The sequence below is a fragment of the Schistocerca nitens genome, chromosome 5, assembly GCF_023898315.1.
Source record: "Schistocerca nitens isolate TAMUIC-IGC-003100 chromosome 5, iqSchNite1.1, whole genome shotgun sequence".
NCBI lineage: Eukaryota > Metazoa > Arthropoda > Insecta > Orthoptera > Acrididae > Schistocerca > Schistocerca nitens.
In genome coordinates this window covers 466,116,234-466,135,017 of record NC_064618.1, presented here as the reverse complement: position 1 = coordinate 466,135,017, position 18,784 = coordinate 466,116,234, and the positions used below count along the sequence as shown (strand labels likewise).

Here is an 18,784-nt window from a genome sequence, read left to right as displayed (position 1 = left end):
TGGACTGTCAGATGGAACATTTGAGCTGCATTCAGCATATGCTACCGGGTGAAAGCTGCACCAGATGCAAAATTGTCGACATAAAATGACAGGTTAACCAGAGGCCCAACAGAGGGTACAAGCTCACTGGTGGCGACGAGGAACAGTGTGACACTTAACACAGAACCCCATGAGATACCTTTCTCCTGGATCCAAGGGATGCTGAGTGAAATGCCAACTCTAACTTGGAAGCACCGGTGTGATAAAAACTGGCGGATAAAAATTTGAAGGGGGCGGGGAGAGGACGGGAGGGGGGGGGGGGGGTGCGCAAAAGCTCCAGTCAATGGGGTAACTGTTACCGTGCCAAACTGTGTCATATGCCTTACGTAGTTCAAAGAAGACCACAACAAGGTATCAGCGTTTAGTAAAATCCTGTCTGATTGCTGTTTCCCACCTGAGTAAATAGTCAGTTGTAGATCGTTCTTCCCAGCAGCTACACTGACATCAGGACAAAAGGTCCCGAGATTCGAGTACCCAACATAATCTGAAGCTAACCACCCTCCCAAGCAGTTTACGAAGTATATTCATCGGGATAATTGTGTGGTAGCTTTTGAGAGACGCTGGGTTCTTCCATGGCTTAAGTACAGGGATAACTATTCTGTCTCGCCATTGCGAGCCAAATGCAGTTAAAGACCCTGAGTACATGTTGCCTCTAGGTAACGTCCAAGTGTTGGATCATCTGGTTGTAGATGGAATCCATGCCTGGGGTCAAGTCATGTGAAGAGGTAAGAGACTGAAAGAATTCCCATTCAGTGTTCATTATAGGCTTAAGCTTGGCAAGGGTTGAAACAGAGGGGGGGGTTTCCTCAAATCATCATTTCTGCCAGATAAAGGTAGCAGGGTAGGGAGCGGATAACAATGCTGTTGCAAAGTGTCATGAGGTGTGCTGCAAGGACGAGTGGATCAGTAGGTAGAGCACCCTGCAGAATAAGACCCTCGACAGCTAATTGTTGCTGGCACCCCAGAAGGCTACAGAGCTTGGACCAAACCTGGGATGAAGAGGCATAAGTCCCCAGGAAGGGAACATAGCACTCCCAGCATTTCTTTTTACTCTGCTTAATATGATCCTTAATAAGGGGCCTATATGCCGGGTGGCGGCAAAGGAACAATAGAATCGCCAAAAAGTTGTCACTGTCACAAAGGTGACCAGTGTAGTGAAACTAACAAGAGCAGGGGAGATCATGAAATCAACAGCAGAAAAGGTGCCATGAGCAGCACTGAAGAGGGTAGGGGAACCATCAATGAGGAGACACCCATCAGTCTGTAATAAGTTGGTCAATTAGAAGACCCCTACTCATTGAAGTGGCATGCATTAAAGTCCCCAAGGAGGAGATATGGGGGTGGGAGTTGCTGTTAAGGTGGTCAGTACAACATAAGGAATTGGCCTACCGGGAGAGGTAGACATTCTAAATGGTGATTGCTGGGGTCGTCTGCAATCGTACTGCTGTTTCTTCCATGTTGGTATGAAGTGGGATCCAGTCACTGATGACATTGGTTCGAATTAAAGACCCCTCCAGATACTACTTCAGGGCAGGCAAGGTTTCGACAGAATGCCTAATTACCACAAAACTTTTGAGAGGGGTCAATCAAGGAAGGGCATTTCTTGAAGGGGCAGAATGCCGAATAAGTTGTTGAATTTCCGGTATGTAACGGTAACATCCATTGCAATTTCACTGGATTATTGTGTGGCAAGAGCCCAAGTTAGGTATAAAGAAGTTGAGGTGAGTTGTGAGAAGGAGGGGGTGAAGCCCGGGGATGCCTTCTCTTTAGAATTGACCTGCTTCTCCCTCACAGGGAGGGAGGAGGTGTTATCAGTAAGAAAACAGGTGGCAGCAATGTCCAGATTGGACACAGGATTTCTTCTCTGCCCAAGGAGGAGGAGTAGGAGGTCGACGACGAGTTCCTCGAAGGGAATGGATGGGAGCTGCCGGTTTGGGAAAAAGGCAAGCAGGAACCACAGGGGAGGGCGAGAGGAAAGGGATATGGGACCGGGGTAAGGAAAAGGTGGAGGGGGGAAAGGATATAGCAGTGGCAAAAGTAGAAGACATCAACAATGGGTGGAGTCAGTCATATTTTTGATGAATCTCAATATTAGATAGGCGATCCAGAGACTTCTACTCTTGGGTCGTCTCTTCTTTTTGAAAGATGGACAATCTGGAGAGGGTGGTCATAACAATTTACACACAAAGATGACAGAACACAGGGGTTTCCCTCACACAGTGGGTCCCCATAGTCACCATACAGAATGTCCACCTTATAACAAGGAGACATATGCCCAAAACAGAAGCACCAAAAGCACCTCATGGGTAACGTGAGGTATGGCTTCACATCACTTTGGTTACACATTCTCTGGGAGGATATCACCCTAGAAAGCCACAATAAAGGCACCAGTATTGCAGCAGTTGTCTTTATGGCCCTTCTATATGTGTCTAACAAAATGAATGCCGCTTGGCCCCAGATTCGTCAAGAGTTCCTCGTCAGTTCAAAGGATGATGTCTCTATGAAAAATTACTCCCTGGACCATATTCACACACTCTTGAGAGTTAATAGACAATGGAACATTGCCAAGAAAATCACAAGCACACAGAGCTGCAGAAGCAGCTTTGGTCAATGGGGAGCCCAACCGTATCTTACTGATGGACTCCACTTTGACAAACTTGTCCTTGATATTCTCCACAAAAAAACATTGGCTTTGTGGCAGTGAATGTGTTCCCATTTGTCCTAATACAGACCAGCTAGCGGGGAATGTGTTTCACCCCAAGACGACGAGCCTGGCCCTCCTCCCATGATGTAGCCAGCGAAGGGCAGGCTGCAGGGTCATACGAAGCATCATTCAATGGTACGGTACCATTCAGAGAGATGGCCGCGTGAAAACGGCCAAATTTTTGCAACTTTATATGCTTCCCACGTCAAGCACCAGCCCTGATACCACCCACACCAATCAGGGGCTATCACCATGGGCACCATCCAGCCACAGCAAGAGCAATCTGACACGGCGGCTTTTCCTGGAATTTCCAATGCTCTAGGATGAAAAGCAACCACTCCTTGTCATACATAGGGAGGCAACAGTTCAGGTATCCCTGTGTTGTCAGGGGGCTCAGCCACATGGGTACATGACAGCCCCACCATAAGGACTGGCTACATGTGCTGGTGACCTAGTGGGGCTAGGGCAGAGAAGGAAGAGGTGAAGGAAGGAAATGCAGCCCAGAAAGGAAGAATGGGCTGCAACAGCTCGGAACCCTGCGTGCGCCACGCACGAATTCACGGAAGAACCGTGAGCCCCCTGAGTGTACTGTTGTCTTAACCTAAGGCAAATATATAGTAGTAACCAAGCAACCTTGACAACATCTATAACTGCATAATCAATACATTTCATGCAAAAAGTTCCTCTTGATACTGGAATTATAACGTAAAAGATTAGATCAACAATTCCACCAGCAGCAAAAGATATTTGGATAAAAAGTAAAATTAATTAAGTCAAGTGTTAATGTTTAACTGCTTAAAACTGTTCTCTCAGTAACGGGAACGTTGTACATAGTAGATTGGAGCAGCTAAGAGAATAGCTGAACATTTCCTTAGCTGCTGTTCAGAATGGGAAGAAACATTAGAGTTTAATATCTCATTGGTATTGAAGACATTACAAATGGAGCTCTGACTGAACCAGAATGGGGAAGGAAATCACCCACAGGTTGTTCAGAGGAACCATATCTTCAGTGGCAAAACTAAAGGATCCAAAATCTTGATGATTAGATAGATATCTAATACAGGGAAGATGAAGTTTAACAAGCTGACAAATCACAAAAAGGAAGAAGACAAAAAAATCAACTGAGGTATAAAAAAATGGTAAAAAATGTCACCTTCAATGTGAACACTGAAAATTGGAATCACACAACACGCAACCCCTACAGCACATATGGCAAATAGTGTTTTCTGTGTATGTATATATAGAAGAGGGAGAGCATTTACTACAGCCCAGTCAGAACATAGGTAACATAGATTACCTGACCAGCAACAAAATAAAATGGACTACATGACAGAGACTGTACTAATTTCAATTGCATGCCACAAATGATTAGGAGAAGCAACTAGCCATACACAAAACAGAGCTAATACAAGCTACGGTTTGTTGCAAAAACTTTTATCTTTCATATAAACGGAAACGCATGGTTCTTCCTAGTGCGGAGCCTATACCTTTTCATTGCAACTGTCACAAAAACCCACTCATTCTGAAACGCCCACATTAATACGTGGTGTAACTTCTATGGCAGTAATCAAGGTGCTGACTCCGGCATCCACTTGATCACTAAGATGGCAAATAATGTCTTGGGACACATTACGCCACACCTTCTTGACCTATTCACATAGTTCTGTAAGAGGAATTCCCTGACTAGTCTCACGAGTCACATCCGAGCCCTTTGTATCCCACACGTGCTAAAGTGGAGACAAGTCCAAAGATCATGCTGGCAAGGGAAGTTGTTGCATATCTTGCACAACACATTGAGTTGCATGCTCAGTGTGTGGGCAAACGCTATCCTGTTGATACAATACATCATCTTCCTGTCATAAGAACACTAAAGGGATGGGTCTAACAACATTCTGCGTGTACTGCATGCTGGTTTGTGTTCCCTCCAGAAACATCAAAGGTGAACGACAGTTTTAGCTCAATGCACCCGAGGCCATAAGGCCAGGAATGGGGCCAGTGTCTTGGATGAATACAAGAGAGCACTACCACGTCTATGTTGTACACACAAACAACAATCACTTCGATGTAGGCAGAATCTGCTTTCATTGCTGAAGGACACTGTGTGTCATTCCATATTCCAAGTGGTCCTCTGACGGCACCAGTTAAGCCGTGCATGTCGATGCTGAGGCACAAGTAGAAGATGGGTTAGATGTGTGCATGCCCACATTCCCAGTGCCTATGAACTGTTGACATCAGTCTGTATTGACATGCCTGGTAACTGTACGATCTGCCACTCCTGCCCTTACAATACAGTGATCCTGGCGGGCATCTGTGTTGCATGGATGTCCAGATCATCATCTACAGGTGAAAATGTTCACATGGCCCACTGATACTAGCACTGTTGCTCAACTGATACAGCACATCCAACTCGCGTGGCATTTCTCCGAAACAACTATCCCGCCACTCAGAAGGCCACAATTTCACCCCTTTTAAACTCATTCAGTTGCCTGTAGGAAGGACGAGTGCCTCTCCATGGCATGGTTCCCTGCTTGCTTCACATGTGTGCCCGACACTGAGGCTTCTGGCTGTGAGCATTCCTTACTAAATGGTAGACACAGGTGGCACTCTGGTAGGTATGCCACTAAGCCACAGATCTAAACTCTCAGAAAAATAATGTTCTCTTCAATGCCTAAAACCAAAGGTGAATTTAATCTGATTGATATAACAAACAACAAATGAAAAATTTTAAATGGCCTTGTGATACTCTATGAATATCTAGGAAACGAAAGTCCTTTAGTAACTGTAGTGTAGTTCGAAAGAAAGGAACAAAGTGAAAAAAAGCCGTTAAGGCAATTACACCCACAAGACAGAGGCATTTTGCAGCTACTGAGCTATTAACAAAAGAAAATTGTGTGTATTTATATAATGAAGAGCCAAAGAAACTGGTACACCTGCCTAATATCATGTAGAGCCCCGCGAGCAAGTGGAAGTGCCGCAACACAACGTTGCATGGACTCAACTAATGTCAGTAATGCTAGAGGGAACTGACACCATGCATTCTGCATGCTGTGTAAGAGTACAAGGGGGTAGAGATCTCTTCTGAACAGCACATTGCAAGGCATCCCAGATATGATCAACAATGTTCATGTCTGGGGATTTTGGTGACCAGCAGAAGTGTTTAAACTCAGAAGAGTGTTCCTGGAGCCACTCTGTAGCAATTCTGGACGTGTGGGGTGTCACACAGTCCTGCTGGAATTGCTGAAGTCCATCAGAATGCACAATGTACATGAATGGATGCAGGTGATCAGACTGGATGCTTATGTCTACGTCACCTGTCAGAGTCTTATCATATCAGGGGTCCCGTATCTCACAAACTCTACACACTGCATACCATTACAGAGCATCCACCAGCTTGAACAGTCCCCTGCTGACATGCAGGATCCATGGATTCATGAGGTTGTCTCCATAACCGTATACGTCCATCCACTAAATACAATTTGAAATGAGATCCATCCAACCAGGCAACATGGTTCCAATCATCAACAGACCAATGTAGATATTGATGGGCCCAGGCGAGGTGTAAAGCTTTGTGTAATGTAGTCATCAAGGGTACACGAAAGCCCATATCAACAATGTTCCATTGAATGGTTCACATGCTGACATTTGTTGATGGCCCAGCATTAAAATCTGCAGCAGTTTGCAGGAGGGTTGCACACTTCTGTCACACTGAAAGATTCTCTTCAGTCATCGTTGGTCCCGTTCTTGCAGGATCTTTTTTCGGCTGCAGCGATGTCGGAGATTTGATGTTTTACCGGATTCCTGATATTCATGGGACACTTGTGAAATGGTCGTAGGGGAAAATCTCCACTTCCTCACTACCTCAAAGAGGCTGTGTCCTATCACCGAATTGCCGACTATAACACCACAATCAAACTCACACAGATCTTGATAACCTGGCATTGCAGCAGCAGTAACCAATCCTAACAACTGTGCCAGACACTTGTCTTATATAGGTGTTGCCGACTGCAATGCAGTATTCTGCCTATTTACATATCCCTGTATTTGAATATGTATGCCTATACCAGTTTCTTTGGCACTTCAGGATATTTCTTGTATTTTATGTGCTGCTGCTCTATGTGTGAGGATCACACTAAGTTTTAATAATTATTGGGCCTAGTCAATAAAAACACCTCCACGGCAGAAACCTAACAGCACCACACAGTTTAATCAACAGCTACCACATTTCAGTAATAGTGGCGGTTACAGGTAGTACAAGGCCTCAAGTGCTGTTTTAGGATTTCAAAGTGTATGCATTTGATTTGTTATCTCATGCGACTGTGTATGGGAAATCTTCCACTTCCACAGTTCTACTTTTATGCTGGAGTGATGAAGTAAGAAATCAAAAAATATCTGAAAAGAAGTTGATCATAACACAAAGTAGCCAAAGAAAGCATCTCTCTCAGATATCGCTTTATTTATGAATCATGCCAGCATTCAATATTACCCAAGAAAACCAAGAAACAATCAAGACATCTCATGGGAGCCTGTACTGAAGCCTCTTCCGTATGATCCCAGTGTCTAATTGTGGTGTCTCATCAGTGCCAATGTTGGAGATGGAGTGCTTCTTCCGATGAAAGAGAATGGAGATAGGAAGAACAGAAGGAAGCATCCGTAGCCAGTTGCAAGAATAATTTTGGAAGAGATTTGAATTCCATTCCTTCTAAAAATAAACCAGCTTCTTAACCACTGCACCACTTCACTAACACTTATGCACTACAGCATTTCTATTTCTGTGAAAGGCTGTTTAATATGTTTAATTCCAGCAATTCAAAATCAGTTTATGATTAAACGTGACTGTACGTCTTTCATTAAGCAACAAAATCAAAGAACTGTACCTGCATCTTTCCAAGAGGTGCTTATGCAGGGAAGGTAGCAGGAACTTTCACAAAAGAATAGTAGGCACTCATTTGCTGTTAGTGGACATATCATTAAAACAAAAAAAATTCAACAAACGGGAGTAAATGGTGCGTGTGCTTGGGATCTAGATCCATCATTACATCATGCCTGCTACATGGCTACCCAAATACAAGCAGTTCTTAAAGTGGTCTAATATTTCCAGACGCTTAAAATATTTTAGTTACAATCACTGAAGTGCAGGCTCCATGCCTTTAAGCTCTATTCCTACAATGTTATTGTAGAGAAATCTTCTCAATAAAACATACTGTGGAACACTCACTAAGTAATTTGAGAGACTGGATAAGAGCAGCTGCAGTACTTTCAAAAAAACTTTCACAGTAACACTCAAACTAGCCCCCAATAACAAATTTACGGCATCTGGCACAAGAACACCCATCCGATTACTAGAGATATATAGTAGACTAGCATTAACATGGAGTAAATTGTCTGTTACTGCCAGTCAAAAATGATTACAAGTCTCAATTTAATTTGTTTCCAAATGAATTTTACTTTCTACAGTTTGTTTTTCTGGCACGGCAGAGAGATAACTGCTAAAGACGAAGACAGAGATGAACACATTGAATCCAGAAAATTATGAAGTTAGAAAAACAAATGTACTTTAAGATTCACACAGTCAGAGTATTAATTTATCCTCTTTACATTCTGGCACCACTTTTCTTCCTCTCTCAAATGCAGCACTGGCATTCTGCGTTGAATGTCCAAAAATGTTTTATCACCTGTTCTATCCATCTTCAGTCAACCATCTCCTTCATCTTTCTACTGACTTTTAAATCCTCTGTCTTTGTATATAATTTTGTCAGAAAATATTGTGTAAAGTTTTGCAAATGTTTCTTTGTGCTTAGCTTGCTCTTCCTGTTTCCTTTGATTGCTTGCATTATTACAATACTGATTGGTCTCTCTCTGTCCCCCCCCCCCCCCCCCCGTAATAACCATTAGACTCTGATGTAGTTGCCTCTGTTCTCTGCCTCCTCACCACATTTTCCAATTTAATGATAAATGACAAACCTAGTGATATTATTACTCACATTCATCAATGTACATGAAGTTCCACGGTTGATGTCAAATTTGTATTTAAATCTCCTTTTTTTCTTGACTATCAGAGGAAACAAAAATTAGCTACATTCCAAAGGCTTGAAATATGCTGAACAGAGTTATTAACTGGTCTGTCAAACAATCCAATCACTTTAGTCATGCACAGAATTATATTCTTTTGTCAATTTTTATTTACGTCAAAATGTGTCTGTGGTATAAAATGAAACATTACTGCTGCTATAAGCATTACACACACAGCACCAATAAGTACTGATTTGAAGAAATTAACTAAGGCACTCCAAACATTATTTTCAATGACCAAAGAAAGCAGCTGTTAAAGTCAGGATGAAATGCAAAGAAAACTTGCAGGAAGAAGGGACTCCTACTCAAATTGATTTAGACTATTTTTATTCTCATCTACACTAACATAAAGCAAGCATAAGGAATTCAGCTATATTTTACATTAGTGCCAGGAGAATAACTGTTAATGTGGAAGCCACAAAATGTTGCAAAGGAACTATTCCCAAATGGGAGAACACAAAAACTACAATGAAGCAACAGCATACTTCTAACCCCTACCTTCAAATCTACTGAATCACTTCCTATGTGGTTGACATTGGGCAAAGAGCCCCCAAGGAAGCATTCTCGAGATTGATTAATGAGAAGATGCTGCTTAGGAAGAGCATTCACCTAGAACATAAGAATATGATACAGCTACCAGTCATGATTACTGTAACTCTGGTAACCATCTGGCACAGTATGCTCTCCACACACATATTGCAGATACAGAATTTATGTAAATAGCTTATTACTGTTAAATTACTGGAAATGAAAAACTGTGGTCATTGTTGTGTATTTAAGTCCCATGGAAGGCAGGAACTTAATACAAAGTATGTCACTGGCAATGGCATTTTGTACACTGACCTTTACAATTACTACGTAGGAAGTGGATCCATGTATTAAAATGAGAGGCGTTTTCTGAAAGAGACAACAACAAAATGTTGCCTATGAATGCACAGATCAAGTTGCACAGTAAGTTAAGTATCTCAATAATAGAAATCTCTTTTGTGGATATTGTATTTAAATCTGTAGATTTGGAGCTTGGTGATCGCTCCAAACTTGATGGGAAAATATAGGGCCTACTGAATAAATTGCTGAGGAGGGCAAAGACATGTACCAAAGCCATTTAGAATGTCAGAATCTCTAATCTTTATTGTAAAACAATTAAGAATACTATAGCGGCGTCATATAGTAAACAAAGTATATGCTTGGAGAATATCTGAAAATGTGTAGATTAGATTAGATTAGATTAGATTAGATTAATACTAGTTCCATGGATCATGAATACGATATTTCGTAATGATGTGGAACGAGTCGAATTTTCCAATACATGACATAATTAGGTTAATTTAACAACATACTTAAGTTAATATAACAACTGGATTGAAGACCTCCTAGCAAACAATATCCAGTTTGTCATTCTTAACTGGAAGATCAGAAGCAAAATTAGAACTCCGTGTATCTCAAAGAGTGGAATAGGACCATTACTGTTCATGATTTATGTGGATGACATTTTAGATTAAGTCTGTAATCTGTGTTATGTGTAAATGACACATTTGTATTAAACAAAGTCAAACTGTCAGAAAATTATTATTTGGTCAAGTACTAGAATATGACATTCAATATAAATAAATTTAATGCACAGAGGACTCGTCAGATGAAAAGCTCCAAAATCAATTTACTAACTACTGGTGATCTAAGTAAATCCATCTACTAAACCTCTGTTTGACCACTGCATCAATCTGAGAACTTCACCAAACTAGTATAACTGTCGTTAAAGAAAATTCAGGGAGCAGTTGGACAATTTGTCACTAGTTTGTCTAGTCAGTATGAGAACATAAAAATGATCAGCTAACTTCAGTAGCAGATAATGTTACCAAAAATATATTGTACATCTTCAGCAGCCTACTTCAAAACATCTGAAATCTAGTGTTCCTAAACAACTCTCATAATGGTCACTGGAACCCCCTTGCATTTTTCATACTTTATGAATGATACGTATACATAATATGCATCAACATACTCACCGGAGACTTGTCCATTATCTAATACACATTTTCTGAATTTACCTCTCCGTTTTAGTTTTTATGATGAACAGTGTTTAAATATGTCAAAACGCTTTTAAATATGACATGAATATAAACATTAGGGTACATTACTGGTCTCCCTCTAACCATAACCTTTATTTGGCTTTCTCATTCATTGTCTTTGCCAACTCTTAATCACATAATTGACTTTTAACCTAACCTAGGCCTTGAGCTACACAACAGATCAGTCTGCCACCACAGCCCAAATTTCAGGAAAGCGGGGGGCGGGAGGGAAGGCGTTCCAGTACCACACACTAGCCAAACACAGGCATCATACATGTCTGCTACATATAAGATATATTCCACACTGAATCGTTAAGTAGCTCTCAACAAAATAGTAAAACAGGCAGAAAAGGGCCTAAAATCCAACTCTACAGCTAGGTCTGTAGGTAAAGTGAATAGTGAGCAGTGTGTGTGTGTGCGCGCGCTGGGGAAATGGGCTTTCCTGTCATACAAATAATCATGAATTAGTTTCCCGTCTAGCAGTGTAATGCAGCATGTGGTGTTTTACGCAGATTCTATTGACGTGTGTTCCTTGCACTAATTAGTTACTTTTGTATTCCATATTGACTCATTTACTGGAAAATAAACAATCCCAGGTGTGCCCTGAGAAATGCACTGCCTCTCATTTGAAAGATGCGGTGCAAAAGGAACAGTGTAACATTGGAAAACCACCTGTAGGAGCTCCTTGTGACATAGTTGAGGAGACAGAGTGGGGACTCTAGCGTTTGTTCTTCACTTTATCAATAAACTATATCACTAATGAGGAAACTGAAAATCTATGGAGTGAAACCTCTTTGCATCAACAAGAAATACAACATACCATGAAGACAAATCTGCGAAGTATCACACTATATTAAACTTAATTGTTTCAGTCATACGCTTCTCACATCTCACGGCACTTATTTTTGAAAGCCAAAATGAACTTAACACAATTTTACTTAAAATTTAAAATCTCAACAAGACCTCAATACTGACATCTTATTAAAGTAAGGCAGTGCCACTCTTCACCATCACTTTCCCCACGAATCTTGGTTGCAGTAACAGAACCGATCTGTAGCATTGCCTGAGGTCTCTAATGGGTTGGAAGACGACATTCTGATTGCGCGGTGGCTAATAATGTGAATATAAAGGAAAGGTTGTATAATAATAGGCTGAATAGCCACAGGTCTATATTAATCTTTGGCAACATTCGCTTCATATTTAATATTCATCCTTTTCATATATGACTCCTGATTGGTTCCTCCACATCAGCACAAATCAAGTCATAGCACACATTCATTCCATATTTAGTGCACATTTCCTCAAAAATATCTACACAATTATAAATTAATAAATTCACAGGCCTGAAAAAATTTGAAGCAGCCACTATGTTGCTCTTACCCTGACACCTGGTGTGTCATCAAACATTAAGCAAAATGCTCAAATGCACATCTTAAACTATTTCATTAGTTTCATCATTACATTATGTTCAACTCTATTACACACTAAATAGTACTTAAACTAGTGGTATGTACATGGCTCCAAATGTGTAGGTTACTTGCATAACATATCAATTGTGTGTGCTGCACTGCCTTTGACTTTCCAAGACCACACACATTCCGATACACAACTGAGCCTACATCTCATTAAAGCCATAATTTGCATGCAGCCATTCAAAATTGCAACAGAAAACGGACTGGCAACTTAGTACTCTCACAATGGTTCTCACTGTTGGACCACACTGCTCATTTTTCTAGCACCAATGTCTTACCGAGTTTTATGAAGAAAGAGGGCTCTAACTCTTGCCATAACATTGTAATGCATCAGAAAATGTAACATTCAACATTAACCAAACTAACAGTAGCATACATGTTTAAGCTTCTTAAGAAATACTTAAGAGGTCAAAAAATTTATGCCACACAATTTCTTTATTTGTGCCTGCCCATCACACCAAGTTACCAATCTAGGTAAACTTGGAAAAAGAATTAATTATCAAGCCAATGCAACAATGCTCCATTTTTTGTAAGTAAGAATAATAATTATGTGAGATGTCTGTGGTGACAGACTGATCTGTAGCACAACAAGAGGTCTAGATTATGTTGAAACATGACTGTTTGTTTGTGGGTTGGTGAAGACTATGAATGTGAAAGCTAAAGAAAGGATGTGGTAACACTGCCTTGCAGCGCAGCCAAATCTTTACATCTGCACCATATAGAAAAATGCAAGGGGGGAGGGGGATGAGGGTGCTCCAGTACTTTTCACCCAAACAACTATGACATCAGCTGGTTTCAGACTACAAAGTACCAAGAACACAATAGGACGATATGGATTGCACCAAGGTATTGTCGATTCCATGCTTTCCCAATCACCAGTGGAATGCACCAATAACACAAACTGTCTACAAAATAGTGTACACAAAATATATATTTGAAGATTATTGATGTAGGCCTATGCTGCCTTTTTCTGACAATGAACATAATATGCTGTGTATTTCTAATTTCCAATGCCAATATTTTCCATCAAGAAAATGCATTCTAATGTTTAATAAATTGCGTTAAACCTGTGAAATATGGCCCAGCTGTGTTGCAATCGACAACTGTTTACAACACCATTAGTCAACTATAGTTTCACGTTAGGAGAATTCGTTTCTAGATCAGACCTAGATCTCTTATCACTTTCATAAATGCAAGTACAATTGAAACAATATAACTTACAAAATAGCACGTCTACAAACTAAGTCTGGCTATATAAGAACCTGCCACAATCAAAACAAACATTTAAATGCTCGAAAACATTTCTTATGACTGGCGGAAAATAGAACGTTCTGCAGCGAAGTTACACAACCCACGACTCAAAACTGACAAACTGCGGTTGTTTCTAATAACATGGATGAAAATTACAGATATAAATCTGACCTGCGAATCATTTGTTTGTACACCACATCATTTTCCCGGGCATTTTGTTCACTTTAGACATAGCATGCTGTAAATCGTACAGACGGTCACGGATAGGAGTATTTCGAAACTGTACGCGAACTGTTTCCTTTTTTCAAATCCATAATCAGGGCCTTCAATGTCACGAACTTACACGAACCTTAACGACTGTCTTGCAAAATATTTATGTTCCCGTGTGTAACAATAAACAAACAGTAATTTTCAATATTCTGTTAAAAAATAAATAAGATTTATTTCTATAACAATCAACTGCTTCTTAACGCAGGCACATCACACAGGTGTCACTTGCTGTGATACCAAGACTGTCTCAATTCTGGCTGAGGCACGTCACATAAGATATTCGCTACACGGAAAGGTTTTCGTGTTGTATTTATTAATAATATAACAACGATCGTCTTTTATTACTGAGTTCATACGACAAGTGCCGAGAATTCAATTGTAATGTACGTCTACACAGCAGGTTGTTTATATTATGACGGTGTTATGAACGACGCTATGCATAAAGGCAACAACAACCACTGGTACTACCTACCTTACTGGTCGCATCTGAAACTTCTTTCATTATCTGCTCGAAAGCGGCCGTTTCTTCTGCTTGTTTTTGATTGTGTAAAGCGATCTTCTCACTAAACTTTCTTGGATTCGCCATGATGGCCACTTTAGTTTTGACTTTCAAGACAAGGAAAATAACCAATGAAAAACTATTGACAGTGAATATTGTGGCATCTGTTGGTAGGTAAAAGCATTGCATCTGTGATATCACAGCGCCTTCTATATCATTACATGTATATGGTTTGCTCTCGCAAAACACACGAATCTCGAAAAAAAGTAGGCAAGTGTCAACAGGACCACAATAATCGAATCATAATTGTAATTCAGTTACATCAGTGATATCAAGAAGTATTCAGCACGATGAACAGCAGCCTCTAGAGCAACAAACAACACAGTTCACTAATCCCATCACATACTACAGTGAAACATTAAGTTCTTACACATAGGACGTGAAAGAATTATAGCAGACCGTAATAACGTATTACAGTAATAACGTATTTACGAATTGACTAATAGAAGTATAGTGGAATATTATACGTTACGTACTAGAAAATGGACTTATAACCGGAAACCTAGGTCGTACAGAATAATAAACTTTGTAAAACAAGGATAAAAAGTGTATCGTTTAGTTATTACAAAATACATTAAATCAGGAGACAATAAAATCACAATCACCAAAGCCATACAATAAATCCTATTTTGTGTCTCGTGTGATCCGTCAGCTACCAATGACTTGTTCCCTAACATTACGATTTATCGTGTAAAATGATCCATGGAACATGGAATCTAAGGACAGCAGATCTTGGTGCCGATTGGGTGCTCTGGGCTGGCCTCGGGTCTCCAGATCGCAGCGCCTTCTGGTTGTAGTCACGAGCTTATGGCATTCTGCTATGTGCTGTCCGCGTGTTTTGGTTATAATATGATTGTTTATGTTAATAGAGCTCTCATTTGAAAAATGTAAAAATGGACTTGCAATTTGTGCTCCCAATATGTGCAGTAACAAAAGGTTACATCGCCATATTTTCCAGGATACAGCAATGATAATTAAAATTTCCGTAAAAATTAACCTTCCTACAATGGCACACACAGCTTGAATTTGTTTGGAGAGGAAACAGTGATAATATGTGTTATGTAAAGCATGTAAACCAGATGAATTTGATTTATAAGGGGAAAAACAGTTCCTTTTAGCTACGTGTTGTATATGAGAAACTTTATTTCAGGAGAGTGAAAATCAGCTGAGGAGCTAAGGAATACAGCTTTCTATTTAACATGTAAATCCTTATTGCAGATTAATTTCAACATCATTCTGCATGACTTTTAATCTCGAACGCCTCAAACCTTTCTATCCCATAAATTTATGGGAAAAACGTTCTTCTACTCACATACCAAATATTAGGTTTCTCATATATGGAATTTATATCAAATTTCGTCATAATCGAAACTGATGAAATATTAAATTTATTTCTTTGAACAATCTAATGTCTTATTTTAAGAGACATACGCTATATAAGTTTATATGTCGTATCAAAGAAAGAAACTACTTCTTACTTTGCTATGCTTATCACCATAAAAAATTGTGCTTTGACAATTTCCTTTACATTTTTAATTAACTGTCATTAGCAGTCACAATTTTCATTTGCTTATCAGTAAAAACTCTAATGGCAATCAGATAGCAAACACAGTTTTTATTCTAAAATCTCACTGTTGTACGGTGCTAAAGTAGTGTTAATAAAAAATAATCCTGAATTCCTGCAACACAGTTCACACTTTACTGGCAATTTTTCATTCAAAACGTCTTTACCAAGAAAATTTTCTATGTCACTACTACTGAGACTACACACCATAAAACAGTTTGCCCAATTTTCAAAATATTTCACACACAGACAAAAATACATAAAGACTGGTATATTATACATCTTGATCTAATAATAGAATCATGAAGCTAGCTAGTTTACATCACAGTGCCAGTCAACTGTTTCTGATTCTCCACTTAAGAGTAATACATGAATAAATACTTCTGCACCTCCATGATTGTGAAACATAATCACAACAGTCTTTATGTTATTGGCAGATTCAATACACTGAAAGGAATGTTACATGAAAATACAAAGCTACTCGGAAACTGCTTTCGTCAAATATGGACTTCTCGAGAGAACTATATAAAGTTCCGCTATTTAAGAATAAAATTCCGCTTCAGTGTAATGAAGGGAACCAGTGTCAATGACATATAGGCAGCCATCGGCGATAGACAAGGGATTCGGACCAATCTATCCACACAGCCCTCTGTGAGCAGAAACATATAGCATTAGTCCTTTAAGATAATAAGAACTGGAGCATTTTCTTGTGAAAAGTTACTTGTAGGTTGGGGAGTAGTTTTTAGTCATGAGATGTAGTTCTGAAGACTCTTTTTTGTAAAGTCCTTTGTTATCGTAAACTAGGTCCTAAAAACTTCATTAGCGATCTACGCAGTTAACATACAGTTTTGTATTTGTGCAGAATGAATTGAGCAGCTCTTTGTCCTTTGCGAACGTATAAGCTCTCTCTGCCTGTCTCCCGGACGCATTACGTGCTGCAGACCATAGGCCAGCCGCGCGCAAGCGATCGGCTCAGCTGATCGGCACCAAGATTTGCTGTCCCTAGGCGACTGTTGACCTCAGACGTTAAGTCGCATAGTGCTCAGAGCCATTTGCTGTCCCTAGACACAAGTTGGAACACGAAGCACTAACTTACGCAAAGACCAAACTGTGAAGAATATTTTGAAAAACAGGAACTCTGGATATAAAAAAAAGGAGGCAGAAGGTGATCAGCAAATTTTTGAGTTAATAAGAAAAATGTTTCTTACAACTAATGACAACATTGCTGGCAGTGTAATGTCTTTTTTTTTAAATTATTCTAATTTTTTTCTTTTGAGCCTTCTAGGCAAAAAACACACCAGTATCTTGAAAAAATAACTTCATAAAACTGAATCATTTGAATGTATCACCAACATCTCTTTCTGAAATTAATGAAACTATACAGTCTCTCAAAACAAAAATTCATCTGGATTTGATGCTGTTTTCAATAGAATATTAATACTTGTTCCCATCTAATAAGCCCTATCGTATGTCAAATATGTAAGCATGACTAACTAAAGACAGTTTTCCAGAAAGACTGAAGTATGCCATTGTCAAACCACCCTATAAGATAGGGGACAGGAGACATCTAAATAACTACTGACATCATTTTCCACAATTTTTGAGAACTTTATGTACTATAGAACATTATCTTATCTGAGCAACTACAATATCTTCAGCAAATCAGTTTGTATTTCAGGAGAGTTGGCCTACCGAAAATGATATTTACATACCAACACACCAAATTTTACAAGCGTTAAATAACAAAACAGCACTGGCTGGTATTTTCTATGGCCTATCTGAGATATTTGATAGAATGAATGACAACATTCTCCTGGATAAAATTAGGTTCTCTGGCACTTATGGTATAGCCAGCTAATGGATCATGTCATATGTAGCCAAAAGAATGCACAAAGTTGTACTTCCTAATTTAATCAATGTACCCTAGAGAAATTATGCTGAACAGGGATAAGTCATGTATGGGGTCTCCCAAGGCTCAATGTTAGGTCCACTTTTGTTCTTCACATCTGTAAACGATCTTCCAAGTAATACACAAAAAGCAGGATTAGTTCTTTTGTGAAGACACTTGTCTGTAATCAATTCATGAACATGAGGAATGGTAAACAAAGTTCTTAAAAGTATCATTGATTGGTTTTCTATGTATGGTCTCACCCTCAACTTTGAAAAGACCACATATTCAGTTCTGTACAACTAGTCGTACTGAATCGATGATAAGCATAAAACATGGTGAGAAAATTATAAATGGTTTGAAAATTTCAAAATTCTCAGTTGTCCATACTTATGAGAATTGAAACTGGAAAAAGTACATTTTAGAACACCTAAAACAACGTAGTTCAGCCATATTTGCACTTAGAATTATTACAAATCTTGCAAATCAAAAAGTTGACATATTTTGCATATTTTTATTCAATAATGTCATATGAAACAATGTTCTTGGATGACTCATCTTTAAGATAGAAAGTCTTCATTGGTCAAAAACGTGCTGTAATAACAATATGTGGTGCACAACCATGGTGATCTTTTAGGAAGCTGATTAAGAGTTAGGTATTTCGTTTCCTGCTTCACAGTATATTTATACCCTTGTGACATTTCTCATACATAATTCATTGCAGGTCAACAGGAACAATGTTGTAGAGAAATGCAATACCAGAAGAAAAAATGATGTTAATTACACCACATTAATGTTGTCTTTAGGACAATGCTGCAACCAAAATACTTCATCACTTACCTAATGTTATAAAATGAGTTATTGATAGGAAGGCAAAATCTGAAATTACACTGAAAAAA

General features: G+C 39.3%; 1 protein-coding gene across 4 annotated transcripts in view; it reads right to left on the bottom strand.

The window, feature by feature from the left end:
• Positions 1 to 14,560, bottom strand: part of LOC126259802 (CREB-regulated transcription coactivator 1-like) — a 382,069-nt gene extending 367,509 nt beyond the window's left edge. For 3 of the 4 annotated variants that reach the window (XM_049956826.1, XM_049956829.1, XM_049956827.1), the window contains exons 1-2: positions 14,347 to 14,560; positions 9,311 to 9,421 (exon numbers count right to left, since the gene is read on the bottom strand). In XM_049956826.1, the coding sequence (XP_049812783.1) occupies positions 9,311 to 9,421; positions 14,347 to 14,460 (225 nt within the window). In that variant the 5' untranslated portion in view covers positions 14,461 to 14,560. The remainder of the gene's footprint in view (positions 1 to 9,310; positions 9,422 to 14,346) is intronic. The other variant, XM_049956830.1, reaches the window with a different exon arrangement.
• Positions 14,561 to 18,784: the final 4,224 nt, after the last annotated feature.